The 21,243-nt window shown below is 43.6% G+C and overlaps 1 protein-coding gene across 2 annotated transcripts in view; it reads left to right on the plus strand.

Moving 5' to 3' along the window:
• Positions 1-1,907: 1,907 nt before the first annotated feature.
• Positions 1,908-21,243, plus strand: part of MRAP2 (melanocortin 2 receptor accessory protein 2) — a 32,162-nt gene continuing 12,826 nt past the window's right edge. The window contains exons 1-3 of one of the 2 annotated variants that reach the window (XM_075923835.1): positions 1,908-2,045; positions 12,316-12,374; positions 12,636-12,769. In XM_075923835.1, coding sequence (XP_075779950.1) covers positions 12,643-12,769 — 127 coding nt within the window. In that variant the 5' untranslated portion in view covers positions 1,908-2,045; positions 12,316-12,374; positions 12,636-12,642. The remainder of the gene's footprint in view (positions 2,046-12,315; positions 12,375-12,635; positions 12,770-21,243) is intronic. The other variant, XM_075923836.1, reaches the window with a different exon arrangement.

Genomic DNA, 21,243 nt, shown 5'->3' on the forward strand with positions numbered 1-21,243 from the left:
TTATTTAGGGAAGCGCAAGATGCTTCACTGAGTGCAAATAACAAATACCATGAGCTTGAGCAAAATCCAAGTTTGCATTTTAAAATAGATTTCTAGCCATTATTTCTCACTGAGCTGAACATCACTGAAGCTGCAGTTGCTAGGCAGTGAGAGAGTGGCCACTCTGCTTGCATAGGAGTCTTATCCACTCTCCCTTAGTTCAGTGAATGGAAGAATAACTTCAATGCCTCATCCCTTTTCACATCTGAATGTTCTTGGCTTCTGTAAGTTCCCCTATTTTGAGATGGTATGTTTCCAGAAGGGAAGGGTCTGTAGTAGGGATGTTAAATATCAGCTAATTGACTAGTCAAGTAACCTCATGAATTCTTATCAGTTAGTCGATTATTCTATAGTCCCATGGGGCAGGGCCAGCAGCCAGTGCACTCCGGCCCCAATCCCGAGGAGCCCTCTTCCATTCCATGCTGCTGCCTTTGTATCAGAGGCAGCAGTGTTCGGTGCCAGGCGTAATCTGGTCTCATGTAAGATCATCAGTGTTCTTGCGGAAATACTATGCTGCTCCCGTTTGGGCAAAAGCCCTCTTGCGCAAATCATTTGCACAAGAGGGCCAGTGTAGACAGCACAGTACTGTTTTGCGCAAAAAAGCTCCGATGGCTAAAATGGCGATCCGGGCTTTTTTGCGCAAAAGCGCGTCTAGATTGGCCATGGACGCTTTTCTGCAAAAAGTGCTTTTGTGGAAAAGCGTCCTGCCAATCTAGATGCGCTTTTCCAAAAATACTTTTAACGGAAAACTTTTCCATTAAAAGCATTTCCGGAGAAATCATGCCCGTGTAGACGTAGCCAGAGGCCAGATGTGCTCAGCAGCTTGGGCAAGAAGAGCTGCAAGAGGCCTAACCAGTGTTATGACCAAAGCTGGGCTCCCTCTCACACTATGATGCTGTGACAAGCTGTAAACCTGTCCCAGTGCTACAGAGACAGGCACAGGAGAGTTACTTGAAGGCTTTTGCCAGCAACTCATGAACCAACAATAAAGAAGCTCTGGCCTATTCACCCAACTCATATTGTAGCCTAATACAAAACTGGGTGATTTTTGTATATGGGGAAAGCACCCAACTAAAATCCTCCACCTATCTCCAAACCTGGCCATACTTACCAACCCCTACTTGTGTAGCTAGAATCTAAGCCTCTCCAGATTTCATGTAATTCTGGTCCTTCCCCCAGCTATGTGGGAGGGGCCACTAGCTCCAGGATCCAAATGAATATAGGGGACAAGTAAGGCACAACAGGGGCGAGGATGAGGCGACAGGTTCAAAACAAGGATCCAGAGGGGACCACTGAGCAGAGACCCCTGGCCAGTCCCCACTGCTCCTCAAAACTGTCTAAGGCCTGCCTGGGAGGAGGAAACCCCTGGGTGTGCCTGGGCCCCTCCTCCAGCTGCTCAAAGGGGTGGAGGTGTCTCTGCCGAGCCAACTAGCCAGGTCAGGGCTCAGGGCGGGGGACCCTGCAGCAGTCGGAAGGGGCAGCGTGGGGGGAAGGGCCCGGGGGCTGTGGGGACGGTCACGTGCAGCTGGAGAGGGCAGGGGGGCTGGGGTCAGCCAAACCCGGGCAGCGCCGGCGGGCTCCTGCGCCCGGTTGCGAGCAGCCTGCAATAGCAGCGCGGGCGGGAAGCCCCGGGGAGCAGAGACGCCCGGCTCCCCTGCAGCTGCGAGCAGCTTGGCGGGCGGCAGGCGGGGCGGGGCTGCGAGAGGCGCTCGGGTCCCCTCCGGCGGGGCTGAGCGAGCCGCTCCCCCGAGGCGCAGTTGCCAGCGCAGCGCGCGAGAGGCGGGAGACCCAGCGCGGTGCCGCGAGCGGCGGGGGCGGGCGCCGGGGGCTGCTGCTGCCTCCGTGCGCTCGGCTTGGGCGCGGCCGGTGCCAGCCCCTGCTCCCCGGGGGCTGCTGCCTGCGTCAGGCGGCGGGGGCGGGCGGGGCTCCACGAAGGGGGCTCGGCCGGTGGGTCGCACCGCGGTTCGGCTGCGAGCGGGACGAGGCGGGCGGCGAGGCGCGGCCAGGTAACGTGCTAAGTCTGAGCTCTCTGCCCTCCCTGTCCCGGGCCCCTTCTGAGCCGCTGGGGGCTGAGGGGGGGTTGCCGCAAAGACTAACGCTGGACACTGCGGAGAGGCTCCGTGGCGCTACATGGCCCGCATGGGGGACTCCCGTGTCTTTGAAATGGCCATTGCAGCCCAGCCTAGCGGGACGGATCGCGTGGCATGGTCCCTGCCAGAAGGGCAGACCCGTATGTCAGCCTTAGCCCCGTGGCTTTGGGGTGAGGTTTGGGGGAGGAGGGATTCCCTCCGATCTCTTCAGGAGCTGGTTTATTACTAAAAGATGTTGCGATTGGAGGGTGGGGGGGGGGGAGAGGGCAGCTTTTATTTTAGATTCCCTATTACTGAGCCGTGATTAGTTCAGTTGTGCCTATTACTTTCATCTGCATGTAGACAGTACTTGGTAATCGTTGCTCTGCAGTTTTATGCCGCTGTTTTTAATTTTTCTCTTGTGATTTCAGCAAAGTCAGTGTCCCTAAGGTGGCCAGAGATGAACACAATAGAGTAAACCAAAGCAAACTCAAGATATAAGTGAATTTTGAACGCATTTGGTTTCCCCCTTCGGTTTTAAATGTACTTCTCTTATTGCATTGACATTAGGACAAATCATGTTTTGAAACTGGTACATTATTTTTAAAATAGCCAAAAAATTAAAGAGAGAAGCATTTGAACTAAGGACAAGAAATCAGTGACTTTTTGTTTGAAGAACAGCAGGGTGTGGTCTTATTTCAGAATGTAAACTTAAACACTTGTGTGTGTTAAATATAGTAAAGATTTCAGAATTTTTGTAACTATTAGAGGATAGTTTATTATTTTGATTGGAAAATATACTGTGATTTAGAGTAAAACTTTCAAAAGCATCTAAGGTCTCATTTTTAAAAGTGCTTTAGTACTAGGAGCCTAAATGTCATTGAAAGTCAAGAGGTTCCAAAGTGCACATGTCACCTTTGGAAAATGGCACAGAGGCATGCCTGGAAACTTTACCTGTCATGTGTATGCAGGTATTTAATTTAAAATTAGCCTATTCCTTTCTCTCTTGCTAAATGCAAGTGTTCAAAAACATTAATCAAACTCTCCCCAAATCATGAAAGTGTTTTTGGGATGGAGTTGGAGGTGAAGCTTATCTACACAGCACAGCCATGCAAACTGATTTCTAAAATGGGCAACAGGGGATGGATGTGGAGCGTTGGACTCGATGACCTCCTGAGGTTTCTTTCAGCCCTATGATTCCATGATTTCCTGTTCTGTTCATTCCCTCTGGGACACCTGGAATTGGTCATTGTTGGAAGACAGAATACTGGTCTATGTGGACCTTTCGTCTGACTGAATACTGTCGTTCTTATGTAGAGTACACCAATGTGTTGGTATTCTAGGATGTGATATGCAGAATGTATGGTTTGGAACATGTGAAAAGATGTCATCTTGTCTGCCAAGGAAAGAGAACAGCCAGGTTCAAAGGTTGGGCAGCAACCTGGTCAGGTAAACAATCTTGGTCAGCAGTCCAATCAGTTAAACAGCCAACTTTTTAGATGGCTTGTCACTCACTGAAGCATCAAGTAAACAACATACTACTTCATCTCAGGAATCTGTGAACCCGAGCTTTCTGGGTCATGGGGGGGAAAACGGTCAACATTTGGTAACGGGATTATGTAGACCTTACTAGGGCAAATTAAAAATTCTGTACTGCGAGACCATATCTCTGCAGTGTGCTTTGTTCTGTCATGTAGACAAGCGCTAAACATGATTTTAAAACCAATAATAAATAACACACTATTTTGCTCACCCTTCTGATTTTTTCAGAACTGGAGCCCAACTCTAAGTTGTGTTAAAATTCAACCTAACGTGGATACAAATATATGGGATTCCTCCATTCCTGCTCAGAAGGAGGTTCTTTCTGTTGTCTTCAAATGCTAGAAGACAACCTTCCCACCATTTTGTATTCCAGTTTTTCTTGCTGCCCTCTCATGTTCTTATTCCATGTTCTTCCATTCCATATTCTGCCTTTTATATTTTTGCTCCTTTTACCTCTAGAATCTCCTTCTCTTACATTCTGTTTCTCCCGTTTCTGTTCCCAAGATCTTCCTTATGGTTGCCACCACTCTTTCCCCAGTCTGTGTTAGTTTCCTTGTGTGCCTCAGTCCCTTCTACAACATGACTCTCTTAGGGCTTGTCTATGTGGGGAAATTGACCAGTCTAGATATAAAGGATTAAATTACACTAGTCTGCTATAACTATGCAAGTCAGGTTCTTTGTGTAGCTTTCTTTAGCTTAGTTTTCTTTCTACTTTTTGCATTCCTTTGTCCTTTTCAGTTTCCTGTCCAGTTCTCTAGCTATAGAGCATAGGGTGGCAGACATCTTTACTAGAGGCAGCATCACATGAAAAACTACAGAAAAAATGGCAGCCATCCTGATGAAGGTAGTATGGCTTCGTTCCTGCTTAAAATAATGGGGTATCAAGGCCATTTTGAATAATGGCAGCTATTCTTGAAGAAGCTGAAGACATCAGAAGGTCATGTATCTGTCTCAAAAAAGCCTACCAAAAATTGCAAGGCTTGTGATAACGTCAGGAGGGTTGACCACTATGCCTTGTTCTTTGCTACATGTTTTGCAATGGAAGATGTCTTGTAGATAATGTATAGCAGATATTATACAGTTTGGCTTGCCGTTTAAATGCAGTTGATTTCTGTCTTGCAACTGGTGGTGGTATTACCAAACCTTTTTTCTGTTTCTTTCTCAGTTTATGATAGAAACCAATAAAATAAGGGGTAAGTGTAGTATGTCTGGAACCAATCCCATCATCTAACTCACATGAGTAAGGGCTATAGGATAGAACCTTTTATTAGCTATCTTTGCAAGTAGCGTGTTGTGCAGAGAATAAGAGATTAAGTGCCAATGAGTCTTTTTCATACATCATCAGCCTCAACAGCTCATCCTCAACCAAATTTTTAATCGGAAACTATAATAAATTCTCTTCTCTTCTCTTATCTAATTGTGGAGGGAACAATTTCCCCTGAAGTAGGAAGAAAAAGAGATCCCAAACTGGTTTGCTTTAACAAAAAATTGATTCCAATGCAATGGCAGCCTGACATCCTCACAGATTGGATTTTTTAAAAATTGTACATCATATGGTATGTAATAATGCTAGAACATCTAAATATTTGTAGCAATTACAGTTTTCACACTTCCCAAGGAAAGCTAAATGTAGCTTCAATTTTTTATTGAGTCTGGAGAGATTGTTATACCTAGCTAGCTTCTTGTACTGAAATATTCAAGCATAAGTTATCAAAGGGTCAGATTGTGACTGCACAGTTTAATTGGTTAACTGGTTAAATATATTGTTTAACCGATTAAAGGGGGGGGAATGTGTGGGAGGGGTGTTCCAGACTGGATGCAGGAGCAGCCACTGCCTGCAGGGTGGCTGGGCCTGTGGCAGGCAGGGAGCTGCTGCTACCCCTACCAGTTAACGGGTTAAACAGTCACATCCCTAATGTGCAGTGTGGATGCTAAATGTGACCCCCCAACCCCCCGTGAATGTATCTTGTCCATGTGTGACCTAAGATGAACATATGAGTGAAGGACTCAACTGTGGCTGTTTCCAGCCCCAACAGCCTGGCTTCGAGGGGCACCAGAAGCCATACTTATTTATGGACACACTTACAGTGAGCACTCAGCAGAAAGCACTAGTGGAGAGAGAACTAGACTAGTGCAATTTTGTGTTCAGATCGAAACTGTAAACCAGACAGACTCTGCATATAACATTATTTAAGTTTGCAGATGATACCACGCTGGGAGGGGTTGCAACTGCTTTGGCAGATAGGGTCATCATTCAAAATGATCTGGACAAACTGGAGAAACAGTCTGAGACAAATAAGATGAAGTTTAAGAAGGACAAATTCAAAGTACTCCACTTAGGAAGGAACAATCAGTCTTACACATACAGAATGAGAAGAGACTGTCTAGGGAGGAGTACTGCAGAAAGGGATCTAGGAGTCAGAGTGGACCACAAGCTAAATATGAGTTGTCCGTGTGATGCTGTTGCAAAAAAAGCAAACATGATTCTGGGATGAATTAACAGGTGTGTTGTGAGCAAGATACAAGAAGTCATTCTTCCACTCTACTCAGTTGGAGTATTGTGTCCAGTTCTGGGCACCTCATTTCAAGAAAGATGTGGAGAAATTGGAGAAGGTCCAGAGAAGAGCAACAAGAATGATTCAAGGTCTAGAGCCATGGTCACGAACCAGTAGATTGGGATCTATTGGTAGATCTTGGAGCCTCTGACAGGTGATCCTGAGAGGTTTGCCATGTGGCTATCAAGTGCCAGCACTTCAGCTGCTCCTCCTCCCATGGCTGCGCATCTAGAGCCTGCACCTAGAACCCCCTCCTGCAACTCAACTGCCTGCCCTAAGCTCAGCTCAGAGCCCTTCACACTCTAAATCCCTTAACCCAAGACCAGAACCTGCACCCCAACCCTCTGCCTGAGCCTGGTGAAAATGAGTGAAGGTGCGGGAGGGAGGGTGGGAGAATGGAGTGAGCAGGGGAGAGAGGTGGAGCAAGAAGCACAAAGGAGGCAGGACAAGGGTATTTGGGTTTGAGGTAGATTTTACATTGTGCTTAAATTCAAAAAGTGATCTCGTGCTTAAAAAGGTGACCACTGAAACATGACGTATGAAGGAAGACTGAAAGAATTGGGCTTGTTCAGTTTGGAAAGGAGAAGACTGAGAGGGGACATGGTAGCGTTTTTCAGGCATTTAAAAGGGTGTCACAAGAAGGAGGGAGAAAAATTGTTCTCCTTAGCCTCTGAGGACAGGACAAGAAGAAATGGGGTTAAACTGCAGCAAGGGAGGTTTAGGTTGGACATTAGGAAAAACTTCTTAACTGTCAGAGTAGTTAAATATTGGAATAAATTGCCTAGGGAGGTTGTGGGATCCCCATCACTGGAGATATTCAAGAGCAGGTTAGATAGGCATCTATCAGGGATGATATAGACAGTGCTTGATCCTGCCATGAGGGTAGAGGACAGGACTTGATGATCTCTCAAGGTCCCTTCCAGTTCTAGTATTTTATGATTCTATGATTATTTAGAGATTAGATTCTTGAAAATTGGAATAAATATTTATGGAGTGCAAGAAACAAAGGATTTAATTTAGTGAAAAAGTAAGTGGCTATCAAATACATTCTTGAAGCTTCTGATGGAAGTTATGTGAAAAAACCAACAACTTGCCTCTATACTTCTATTGGTTTTATTAAAAGAACAAACAGATATTAAAGTTTAATTTTAGAATTAAGATGAAAACTACTAGAAATCTCACTCAACAAATTAGAAATTAAAACAATATAACTATCATAACTATCAATATAACTATCATAACTATCAATATAACTATCAAATGTAACTATCATAACTATCAATATAACTATCAAATTTAATATAGTGGGTAATCAAATCATGAGGTTGATATAATGAAGAATCACTTTCTTTTGATCCTGCAACAGGAGACTGAAGGCGGTCTTGCCTACTTTAACCATGTCTTTCCCTCATAACTGAAGGATATTGCCCAGGATAGTGAAATCAACCTTGCTTGTGAAGGACATCCCTGTCCTGGTTTTAGACCCCAAAAAGAGTGATTACCTAAAGTGGCAGAATCACATAGGTAGTCTGAAGGAAGTAGATACAAAGTGGATAAACTCATCCCACGAGGCATACTGGGGAGGTCGACAAATGCCTTTGATGTCGACCGCGGAGCATCCAGACTAGCGCGCTGAGCCGACAAACAGCTGATCGGCTCAGAGCAGCAGCCATTTAAATTTAAATGAAGCGGCAATTATTTAAATCGCCGCTTCTTTTTCCTATGCCGGGTAGCCTAATCTACATGCCTCTGTCGCCAGAGGCATGTAGTCTAGACATACCCTAAGTGCCCTGTAGGTGGCGGAGGGCGAGGCTGAAGCGCTCCCCGACTGCTTAATACAGGAAAATTGCTGGCTGTTTCCCTTCGTCAGGGAGCAAAGGGAAAGTGCTTACAGAGGGCAGGCAGGGGGCTCCCTGACAAAGGGAAACAGCCAGCAGTGTTTCTGTACAAACAGGGAGGAGGGGAGAGGGAAGTGTACAGTTTGCTCAGTCCTCTCTCAGGTTGAGGGGGGCACAGAGGGCAGACTAATATGGCCTGTCTCAGCCAGGGGACATGGACCTTGCCCCCAGCTGTGCCCACTGGATCTACAGTGGCCATGGAGAGGAGCTTCTCACCTGGCCCCAATCTGCTGAGGTGAGGTAGGGCTGGGGTTGTCTTCTCTCCCTGAGGCAGTATGCATACTGACCCCCTCACCCTCAGCCCCACCCCAAAACAATGATTTAAATGAAAAAAAAAATCGAGTCAAGAATCTGAGCAATGCTGGGTAAATCTTCTAGTATTAACCAATTCAAGTTATACCAATTTGCGTATCTTTTTCAGAATAAAAACAAACCCCACAGTGCAGACATAGCCTCTATCATGGGAGATGGGGCTCTGTACCGCTGAGACAAATTAGGAAACTTCAGCGGACACTTGTTATGTAGTGATTACTACTTTGAATAAAGGAATAACTGTTAAAAACCAACTCTTGTAGCTTAAGAGCAAAGAACCTAGTCTTACCTTTGCTTTTCTAATTGCCTTGCTCTTTTTTTGTTTATATCTAGTGCTTGTTCTATTTCTTGGGTGATAGTTGGCTAGGAGGTTACTTGATCATTAATAAATAGACCCTGGTTAAGAATGATCTGCCTCCCCCCCACACCTCAAAGCCAGTAAAAGAATATCATATTTAACTTAACAAGAAAATGGGTATTATCCAGTGGTTTTCCTGGGCCAATAAAAATAGCACTCCAAGGCTATGTCTACACTGGCGGCTTCTTGTGCAAGAATATCTTGCGCAAGGGTTCTTGTGCAAGAAGTCTTGTGCAAGAAAACGTCCACACTGCCATTTGCAAGCTGTGCTTTTGCACAAGAGTGCCCATGGCTGTGTGGACGCTCTCTTGCGCAAGAAAGCTCTGATGGCCATTTTAGCCATAGGGCTTTCTTGTGCAAGAAATCCCTGCCGAGAATCCACACTGCCCTCTTGCGCAACAGCTCCTGTGCAAGAGAGCTTACACCTGTTAAAAAAGAGCATAGCTCTTGCACAAGAAGCCCTCTCTTACCACGCCATACTGTAAATCTTCTTGCGCAAGAGAGGGAGGGCACTGTGGATTCTTGCGCAAGAACAGTTGTTGTTGCACAAGAACCCACCAGTGTAGACATAGCCCAAGTTAACTGAAGCAGATGTGGTATTATGGAGACGTTCACTTGAGTACAAAACTAAGCCAATACCAACTACCCAGCTATTTTTTTGTCTTTCAAACAAAGGGAAGCCTTATGCCTTCTGTTATTTACACCAATTCACTTTGTTGCACTTATGTATTATGAAAGAGATGAGAGCAAGCAAATGCTAATGAAGAAAAATAAATGAATATGATGTTCAGTTGGGCTATTCATGAAGGTTAATATTTTCATTTTGAGTGGAATTTGGATACCAATTATACAGAAATATGATAAAGAGGAACATTTCCTTGGCATGCTGCATACAACCCTATTTGACCAAAAAACTATTCCAGGGCCAGAAATTTGTTCTTTGTACCCTTTCTTGGGAGAATCCTTGTGCTCCATCTAACACACAAATCTTGGTAGCATTATCATTTCAATCTGTATGTGCTGGGACTTGTAGGGAACTAAAGGGGAAAATATGAAGGGAGATGGAAAGGACTGTAGTCTTGGAAAATGCATATAAATGACAAGCATGCGAGAACCTGGGTCACCTCCTGAGAACAAAAGCAATCTCGCAGCTCTCTTTTTATCTGATTCCCTTCTGTGGCACAGCATACAAAATGGTCTTGAGCCTGAGATTCCTTCCTTCCCTATCTTCAGTGGGAGTGATGCATAGCAAACATATCTCTGTGGCCCAAGAGAGGGAGGTAAAGCACAGCAATTTACCTGAGTAGCATGAAAGAACAGAACAAGTGCTGCCTCCAGGAGTTTTCAGGAGAAGCTGGTATTCTGCCTGCTCACTGTCCTTCTTTATTCAGCAAGCTGAATTTCTCTCTTGTCTAAGTCTAAAGACTAAGGAACTGATGTTCCCAATGGTCCATTACCCAGAATAAGAACAATGTGCATTGCATAGGAGAGTGTTTGGATAGAACCATTTTCGGCCAGGTGGTACAGTATGCTTTATGATGCAAACACGTTTGTGAGGATTCCAGGGATGGGAAGTTTTGCTTCATTTTCAAAGCTTGTACTTGGCAAAATGAGTGAGGTATTTTTGGACTAACATTTCTACCTTCTGTTATTCTCGTATAACCCTGAAAAATACTTAGTCCTTTTTCTTAATACTTCAGAAATTTGCAATTCCAGTTGAAATCTTAGCTATTAGATGGGTTTGGCATATGGAAGCTCTCTCTTTGTGGGTTATTTTGTAGTATGTTCTTATTGTAGAAAATTACTTTAAATGTGAAAGAACAGTTAACATACTTGTAATAATGTACTGTCCTGATCGTGCAATGTGATGCACACTGGCAAATCTCTACTTCGATGTGGAGCTTTATTGACTTCTATTGTAGGATTGAAGCCAAAGTAAGCACTAAGTCCTGCTATCCTTACTCATACAAGTAGAATATTGAAGCCAAAGTGACTGTTCTATGTGAATAAAAGACGGATCATGACCGTAGATGTCTTTGATGTATTGACTCTTTTGTATAACTCTTTTTGTATGGAAGTCTTTTTGTATGAATTATTTTCAGCTTATTTGCTTTTTATATAGCACCAAAACAGTACAGCTAATTTGAATAATTGAATAAAGGAATTTGTTTTTATAGCAAAAGCATGACAATTTATAAAACCTCTTCTCATTTAAAAATGGTTTTGATATCTTTTCATGATTATTTAATTTATTTTAAAGATGAATCACCTCCCTACTTGGATTCACCCTTTAGCTCCTAAAGCCTGTGGAATCTTATGTAGGTTAAAATCGTACATGGCTTACTATTGGAACTATATGTCAAAATGAACTCCCAGTGCCAATGTTTTTGGAATTAATATTCTGGAAGTTTACAGATTATATATTTTTAAATCATGACAGGACTTGGCTCTCAGATCTCTTTTGTAAAAATCCGAAATAATTGTTCTTGTACATTTATTTAAAATGTGCACCTCTGTAAGCGTTAAAGGAAATACCTCACTTTAATTTGTTTTATACATTGTACTAGGCACAATATTACAAAATACAAAGGGCCAAATTCAGCACTTATTGACTTCCGTGGGACTTAAATTAAGCACTTTTCTGGATTGTGGCCACAATGTGAAAGCTGATCCTGTATGTGTGTAGGGTTGCCAGGTATCTGGTTTTGAACTGGACAGTCCAGTATTTGAGCTTTCTGTTCGGGAAACAAAATGAGAATATAAATGTCCGGTATTTTCTAAATAAGATGTAATGTAGATTGTGATGTAATGTCGAGTATGTCTGGTATTTTTGTTGAAACTATCTGGCAACCCTATGTGTGTGTGTGGTTTTTTTAAGGATCTTTTTCTTCTCCATCTGAGGAAACTCATCTCCCACTCCACAATATTTAAAGCTTTTCAGGAATTTTCCTTCAGAACGATTAGACTTGATCTAGAGATGTGAAGACTTACCAGTTAATGTTAATTAGGGTGGGGGGGCAGAGTGCCATGGACAGGGGCTGCTTCGGCCCAACCTAGCAGCCTCCCCCTCCTGCTCCCATCCTTTTATCGGTTAACTGGTTAAACAATATGTTTAATCAGTTAGCCAATGAAACAGGATTTTACATCCTAGCTTGATTTATATTTTCTTGCTGTGGAGACATATTGAAAACAAAGCCTGATGCAACTGAGACCTAGTTGACACCAGGCTAAAATTGAGGTCAGCCTGCCTATGCAGCTGAGAGACGTGAAAAGTTCCTAAATTGTGGTATAGAAATTATTAGATTGACAGAAGAACCTAGCTACTGCTTCTTGAGGGGGCAGGTTTTCTATAGTGACAGAAATTATCTCTGTCTACTCCCCAAGGGTGTACCTGCAACTGTGCCCCTGTAAAGCTCCAAGACTACATTACCTAACCTCTGGACTTCCATTCCCCACAGTTCATTTGTATTTATTGTATTCAACCTAGAGGAGGTATATTCTATTTGTTTGATAAACTTTTGGCAACTTTTGTGTGTTAACAGGAACATTTGTGGAGACCTTTATATATTCCACCTGTCTATTAAAAGGAAGCTCTATACAGGTTGGTGATTGGCATGGAGAAGGGATAGGGCAGGGAAGGAATGGGATGGAACATGGTGATTCTAGCTGAAAGAGAGGTGGAATTATCTTTGAAAGGAATAGGTGGGAGATAGCTCTTTGTGCAAGGGTGGGGCATTTTGTATAAAATGCACAAGAGAGAGGGAAAACCAAAAGATGATAAATGGGTTATAAAAATATATGCCATGTTAGAAATATTCCTATATACTAACATTTTCTTTTCACATTTTATATATCTGTACAGGTTAGCGATGTCTGCCCATAGGTTAATCTCCAACCGAACAGCTCAGCAGGCTTTATCTAACTCTGATTACACTTGGGAGTATGAGTACTATGAATATGGACCAGTTTCCTTTGAAGGACTGAAAGCTCATAAATGTGAGTCCTATCTGGCAGTTCTACATTTGCACTGTACACTGTGCTTTCTAGTTCCTGAAGTATTCATAACAGAATACAAATCTTTTTCTATGAATTAATTATCCCACACACAACTCCTTTTATTAATAGCATCATTGATTTGCCTTTGTTGTATTTTTTTTCTTGCTTATCTCAGTACCTTGGGATATCCTGGATTTCAGTTCTTAGGTTCAAATACAAATTTTCCCATAGTTTATGATCCTATGCAGCATCCAGTTGCTCTATAGAGGAGAAAAATAATTAATTGATAAGAAAAGAAACATGGCTGCCTTTTCTTGTCAAAATATATATGAAAAGCTTTAAAAAACAAATTTAAAAAATTCTTTTTCAGGCATGATCTTTATCATTATATGTTCACTAATAGAGGTATTAAAATAAGTGCATGTAAAAAAGAAAAGATCAAATAAGGGATCTCAAGAATTCAGGGGATTGGTTATGGGGTAGAGAGATCTGGCTTACTGATAGCAACATCCTTCACTGAAAAATATTGGGTGGTCTGTCAAAGCTGTTGGGGGTGCCAGTTACTTCCATTGTCTGTCAGCATCATGATGTGCAGTGCTTGTTATAAATCAATTGCGTAAAACGAATAGAGGGAACTTTTTACATTTTAGAATCAATTTATAGTTCTTTAGACCATGGGTTTGTATTTAGTCAAGTGAGAAGGACCAAATTCACCATAAACTGTTGTAGTTATAATTAAGTAATGGGGACTAGGGAGAGCAGCCCGTTCCAGACAGCATGCTGAATCAATGTGAAATGTCATGTATTTCATATTTATGCAGTTTTTATTAGAATGGAATATATTCCATGTGTGTTCTACAGTACAACTGTAACCTACTTTGAAACATTATTTGATAAATAAGAATGTGTCCAGGTACGGAGTACTATACTAGGCTCTTGCAGATATTACATTAGGTTTGTTATTAATATCTCTAATAGGGCTGTCAAGGGATTAAAAAAATTAACCACGATTAATAGCATGATTTAAAAAGTTTAATCGCGATTAATCGTGCGATTAACTGTGTGCGCTGCACCTTTGAAACCCTGCAGCATTTCAAAGGGCAGGGCTGCAGAAGCCCAGGATAGGCTAGATTCTTCAGCTGACCCTAGGCTCAGTGTAGCTGCCCCTTTGAAATGCAGCAGTGGTGTTTCAAATGGGTGGCACCGCAGGGGCCCGGGATCAGCTGGAGTCCCCAGCTGATCCCGGGTTCTGCTAGCGCTACCGCTTTGAAACACAGCGGTGGTGTTTCAAAGGGTCAGTGCTGTATGGAGCCCAGGATCAGCTGGATTCCCCAGCTAACCCCGTCTCGGTGCAGCGCTACCCCTTTGAAAGGCTGCACCAGCCTTTCAAAGGGGCACACCATGGGAGCCTGGGATCAGCTGGAGTCCCCAGCTAACCCTGGCTCCATGCAGCGCTGCCCCTTGGAAACGCCGCTACTGTGGTGTTTAAAAGGGGCAGCGACAGTGCTGCGGGAGTCTGGGATCAGCTGGAGTCTTCAGCCGATCCCAGGCTCCACGTTGGGCTACCCTTTTAAACGCTGCGGCGGTGTTTCCAAGGGGAAGCACCGTGGGAGACAGGATCAGCTGGAGACCCCAGCTAACCCTGGCTCTGTGTAGCGCTGCCCCTTGGAAATGCTGACCTGGCATTTCAAAGGAGCAGCGCCGCAGGAGCCTCAGATCAGCTAGAGTCCCCAGGTGATCCTAGGTGGATCAGCTGGAGTCTCCAGCTGATCCTGGGCTGCATTGTGCTGCCCCTTTGAAATGCCAGGTTGGTGCTTCAAAGGGGCAGCGCCGCACAGCTGATCCCAGGTGCTGCCCCTTTGAAATGCAACAGTGTTTCAAAGAGGCAGCACTGCCTGGAGCCTGGGGTCAGTTGGGGATTCCAGCTGATCCCAGGCTCCTACTGCGCTGCCCCTTTGAAATGCCCTGGCATTAATTGTGCTCTGCGTTAATCATAGGCGTTAATGCACGTTAATTGACAGCCCTAATCTTTAATGATCTGGAGTGGGCTAAATAACATGCTTAGTCCTACATTCTGCTGTTATGAGAGTTGTCTAAACTGCTGGTTGACAAAAAAAATACTATAAAGGTATAATGGACCTTAGAATTAAAATGACTTTCAACAGAAACAAATGCAAGCTAATGCAACTGGGAAACAAGAAGAAGCTAGTCATTAGTAATTGTGATCTTCCTTTTGCTTGTTTTACTGTATCTGACTAATGCATGGGCATACTGTATTTCCTGATGAGTCTGACATTATTGTGCAGGCAGAAGTCCTAGAGGCTTTAAGTTCTACTTACCTGTCTGGCAGGAAATGAGAGTAGGTTTTAATGTCAACTCAACTGTATTTCATAGACTTCACCCTCTGGCCAGGAAATCTGCTTCAAGACAGGCAGAATTATAAAGGTCCAAGTCTATATTGGTGCTAAAATATGCACAAGGCTCTTGCCCACTGCAAGAAAGCTTCTGAATGGTCATACGCATGTGCTTCAAAAGTAACATTAATGTAGATCTACATGAGTACATCAAGAGAAGAGTAGGTACTTTGGTACTGCTGTGATGTGAGCCACCTGAGAGGATGGATCCCCAAGTGTCAACAAAACTTGCTTGCCAGGGAATATAAGCAACTTTAAAGGGAGAAGGCTATATCTGAACTTGTATTTCAGCCGTAATTATAGCATGTTTCAATGTGCTTGCTGTCATTGTCAAACCCTTATGACTCATCTGTTTTTATTTTTTAAAGACCAGATATTTGACAAAAGAAGGTTCTTAAAAGTATCTCACTTTAATCGTGTTCTCTCTAATTTGTATTCCATTCAGCAAGAAACCGAACCTGGAGGTACTGTTTTTGAAGATGTGCTACAGTATCACAATTAGTGAAACAAAATACAGGACTATGTAGCACTTTAAAGACTAACAAGATGGTTTATTAGATGATGAGCTTTCGTGGGCCAGATCCACTTCCTCAGATCAAGAAAAAAAAATTTGTGACATATTTGACAAAAGTAGAAGAGAAAAATATAACTGATAATTGCCTCTGGGTCTCAAGTCTAGCTGGACTCTATTTAAACTAATTATCTTGACTGGCATGACAAACCAGCTGGTGTCACTCAGATATTTTATGGAGTTCTTAAGTAACGAATTCAGCTCAATTTAAATTAACTTTCAGTTGCCATAGACACCTGTTTTTAGTGTGCATCAGAGGAATCCAGTGTTTTGATATTACCACATGTATAAATAGGACTCAATCCTGTAGTCCTGATTCAGTTGGAATGGTAAAGGGTGAAATTACTTTGAAATCATGGTGAAAAGTGGGCACAACTCCATTGTTTTAAGTGGAATTATATCTACTTTCTCTGGTGCTGAATTTTGTTCACTGACACCTGAAGGAATTTTTGAATGACTAAGGACTGAAGAATCTTCTTTGATCTTTGTAGGCCTTCACTTTAGTTGGTTCTGGAAGCATGACAGTACTGTGTGAATGCAGGGGCGGCCCGTGCCTATAGGCAAACTAGGCAGCTGCGTAGGGTGCCAAGTTGCATGGGGTGCCAAATTCCAAACCCTGCCCCTTCCATTTCCCATGCCTTACCTGGAGCCTGGCTTCCCTGAGGCCAGGAGGGGGGTAAGTCCTAGGAGAGGCAGCGCACGGGGGAGGGAGGGTTCCCCTGTGCCGTGGGGGGGATCAGCCCCAGGGGAGGAGGAACGCGGGGGGGTTGACCCCGGGCCACAGGGGGAGGGGGTTGGCCCCAGGGGAGGAGGAACGCTGGGGGGAGTGTTTCCCCTGTGCCGTGGGAAGGGGGAGGATCGGCCCCGGGGAAGAATGAATGGGGGAGGGGTTCCCCTGTGCCACGGGAGGGGGGAGGTCACCCTGGGAGAGGCGCATGCCTGCTTCTCTCTGGGGGGGCGGAATCTGGGGAGGAAGTGGGTGCAGGGGACACTCTCCCTCGACTGGCACCCTGTTCCCTCTCCCCGGGCTCTGGCCCCCGAACTCCATCCCCCGCCCCCAGCCCCAAACCACCAGCCCCTTGGCCATCAGCCCCAGAATCCCAACTCCATCCCCAGCCGCCTGCCCCCAGCCCCCTGGCCCCCAGCCACAGAACTCCATCCCCAGACTCCCTCTCCCCAGCACAGAACCAAAACCCTCAGTCGATATCTGTCCTTGGGGTTGGGGGGGAGGGGTGCCGATTGCATGGTTTGCCTAGGGCACCAGTTGCTGGCAGCTAGTCTAGGGCTACCCCTGTGTGAATGCAACAATTTGACAAGAGTGCCGGGGTCCCCATTACACAAGGGGCTAACTTCAGCTCCTTCGTTCCCTTGTCATGCATAGGGCTGTAGGGGAGAGAAGAGGAAAGGCATGATGATGATGGTTCCATACTCAAGTGGTTAGTGAACCCTAATATGAGGAAGCTTTTGGTTGTGTATGTACTTGATGATGGGAATTTGATTTATGCTGATAAAATTTGCTCCTACTGTTTCATTTGTGGTGAGTCACCTTGCTTACAAGCAGTTTGTCAAAATCATGTTTAGTTTTTATTTATTTTTTCATCAGTTTCCTCCAGCTCTTACTAGAGGAGGAACCCAGTCTATGGACTTGAACTTTACATAGGTCCTTCCATTCTAACCTTTTTTCCAAGAAATAACTTTAATATTTCAAAATATCGACTACCTCTCTGAAGTTTTTAATATTTCAGAAAGAAGTCTTCCCAGTGTTGATTTCTGACCAAAGATGGAAGTATATGGAAAGCTCAAAAAACCCTCTGTCCCCCTAAAATCACCCCAGGTAATACTGCAGGATGTCCCAGTTAATGATGGTAGTTTTTAGAAGTATTAGAGAGTAGACTGGATTAATGCTTCCCCTGACACCTGTCCTTTTCCTCATTATTAATTTAATAATAGCAGTAGCAGTGGGTTGTTACATGAGCTAGTTCTCTATTGGTAGAGGGGGAGGAACATCAAGGGAACAATTATGTATTGAATTCATATTAATACTTGAATGATTCCAAACAGTGAGCATAGCCAAATTAATGTAGAAATCTTGGTGTTAGCAGATAGGCTATACATGAATATCCTAGAACATTACACTGTGAAAAATGGATGCCAACTCTGATATGTAGGCCAGTTGGTTTACCTGGTCTGAATCAATATGGAATGAAATATTAGTTATTTGCATGGGATATTAATATGAGTTATGGTCCCCTCATGCCAGTAAGCTATTAATAACAGTGGATATTATTAGAGGTTGGACCTCCCTGGTCCAGCACCCTTGAGACCTGACTGGTCCTGGACAAGGGAGTTTGCCAGACCAGAGGTCTGGGAGAGGGGGGCATCAGCCTTCCCACTGGGCTTCTCTCCTAAGCCTCCTGGCCCCATGATCTGTGGCAGCTTTGCCAGAGCTCCTGGCCCTGCGAGCTATGGCAACTCCTCTGGCTGCAAGCTCAGCTATCCTGCAAGCTCCATCCACCCCCCGCCTTTCCTGCCCTTTGGACTCTGGTGTCCCACAGGCTCCGTTTCCCTGCTGGCCCCATCAGTGAGCTCTGCTCTGAGCCACCAACAGCCTCTGCGACTGGGTAAGGATGTTACCAGACCAGTGAGTCCCAGACTACAGAGGTACAACCTGTTATATACTAACGTTCTTGCAAATGGTTAAATGGAATCTATTTAATGGTAATAAGGAGTATGTCCTCTTTCAAGGTAATAGTAGCTAGGCAGAAATTGCGGGAGGTAACAATGGTGTGATTAAATCTTTGCCAGTTTTTTTTTTTTTTGTAGTGAGAGTTGTTTTCTCTCGTAACCCCAGTGAAGGTGCTTTTAAGCTCTCAAACATACTCAACCCCATTATCTCACTCCTTCTCCTAAAAAAATATTTTAATTTGATGATTGCCAAATTTATCAATCTTTTAAACTAAGATATCTGTCTTGCAGTTCCCTTTTAATGCAAGTTATTTTATTAATCCTAAATGCAGAAAGGCCTTGACACTTGAATCAGGGGTACAAAAATATGAAATTGCAGCAAAGGGAGAAAATATTTAACTAAACATGTGTTCCAGCACAAAAGCCTAGATCTCAGCACACCTGCACTTTCGTAGGTGGTGAATTGGGAATTCTAACCCAAGCCCAAATATCAGTAGCCCCATCTCTTTAATGAACTATGTAGGAATCCTTCTGGGCACTATGGCTGTAGCAGTCAGAATTTACTGGCACGGTGTCCTGACAGGTCTCCTGCTCTGTCAGTTATGGCAACCATTTGGCTGTGTGCATGTTTGCTTGATGATGTGTGCCGTATTGACTTGTGCAAGTAGTCAACACAGCAGTCTCAGAGAGAGCCCCCAAAGACCACAAAACCAGATAAGCAACGAAGGCGCCTGGCCAGGTTTATTGTTAAACAAAGTTCAGTAATAGTTATCAGTAGACTCTACCGAACCACTATGCATATGTACCCTGTAACAGTGTACTGACTTAGTCAGTGATATGGGGTGATATTGGAATCCACTGCCTTCTAGGTCAGAGAAAAACTTCCCCTTCAAGCCACTTTATATATAGGTACATATCACTCCTGATGTGTCCGGTTATCACCCTCTGACGCTACTTAAATACCACCCATTACCCTGCACCTCATGGTTCGCTTAGAACATCTCTGTCGATCATGTTGTCATTTTAGACCCTTTTCTGAACCCGGATTGGTATCTGTAGGGAGTGTGGATACTAAGGTCTTTTTTAATGAGCTGGTGGTAAATGTGCTTTCAATGTGCTTTCAATTTATGACCAATACCAATTACTGTTTTACAGTCAGTACCTAGTACCAATTACTATTTTACACCTAGGCTTATTACTAATTAGTGTTTTGCACTCTCAGCTCTGTTCATGTCAAGTTCTGTGAGCAGGTGCCTGCCTCTTGCTCATAGCTTAGCTTTGCTTTATATTAGCAAAATTTTGACCATTGTTAGCTAGGCCTCAGGTCTCAAATCAGACTAGTTTTTCAGAGCACTGTGCCTTTCTGTTAGATGCAGATAAAGAAGTAAATTTGGAACAGCTGTTCATTCTGTCTCTACATCTTAAGATTTGTGAGTGAAGTCTTTTCAGTGAAATTCTACAGCATTTAGGGTGTTTGGAGAGTAGGTAAGAATAGCGGCTATAATATAATATATGTATGCAGACTAAGCAATTTTAAAATGGAGGATACCCCCTCAATTGCTCAAAGAGAAGAGTTCAGATATATCAGTGACGAGCAGAAAAGTGACAATATCTACTATATCAGGAAAAATCCTATCCCAGAGTGATAATGCAATTGAAAGCCCTGCAGGCTTCGTAGAGCAATTATTTAGTATTGCATTACTTTTCACTACTCCCAGTTGGATGAAGGGAATAATATATTTTTTTCAGCTACCTATTCAATTTGGAAAGTGTGTAGAAATCCTCCAGGCAACTGATGTCTATATCCTCACCACTGTGCAGCTTTATGTTTCCATAAATATTCATTACTTTCCAAACAGCAAATAAGTCATGCTTGCAACATTAATGCTTTGTTTACTTTCATTTGTTCCTCTGCATTTAAAATCCACTGAACTGGAGCCTGGTTATATCACCACTCATTGGCGTAGCTACAATGACAGCTACAAGAGCTGAGGACTCTGTGTGTGTGCACGTGCTGCGACCTTTAAGCCAGGTCCAATATTCATTAAAATCAATTAAGAGACTCCTATTGACTTACAATAATAATAAATGGAGATATACCTATCTCATAGAACTGGAAGGGACCTTGAGAGGTCAGTGAGTACAGTCCCCAGCTCTTATGGCAGAACCAAGTACCATCCCTGACAGTTCTGCCCCAGATCCCTAAATGGCCCCCTCAAGGATTGAGCTCACAACCTTGGGTTTAGCACGCCAATGCTCAAACCACTGAGCTATCCGTACTCCCACTAGTCAGTGGATCAGTCTTTTTGTGGCTGTGGAAAGTGTCTTACTGGTATATACAATGTTTTGTTTTTTGCTAAATTCTTGTGATGGGCTGGCAGAGTGGCCATTTAAGTTTTCAAAAGTTAGAACAGTCCAAAGCCTGCCCTGAGGGTCTGGGAGAAAGGAAAACACGCTAGAATACCTAAGGGTATGTCTACACTGCATTCCTCTTTTGAGAAAGGAATGCAAATGCAGGTGAACGAAATTGCAAATGAAGTGCGGATTTGAATTTCCCATGCTTCATTTGCATAATCGCATCCGGGCGCTATTTCGAAATACCCTATTTCGAAAAAAGAAACACTGTCTGGATGCAGTTATTTCGAAAGAAAACCCTTATTTCAAAATTACTTTTACTCCTTATAAAATGAGGTTTACGGGTAATTTCGAAAGAAGGGTTTTCTTTCAAAGTAACCACATCTGGACAGCGTTTCTTTTTTCAAAATAGGGTATTTCGAAATAGCACCTGCACGCGATTATGCAAT

The sequence above is a fragment of the Pelodiscus sinensis genome, chromosome 3 (genome assembly GCF_049634645.1).
Source record: "Pelodiscus sinensis isolate JC-2024 chromosome 3, ASM4963464v1, whole genome shotgun sequence".
Taxonomy (NCBI): domain Eukaryota; kingdom Metazoa; phylum Chordata; order Testudines; family Trionychidae; genus Pelodiscus; species Pelodiscus sinensis.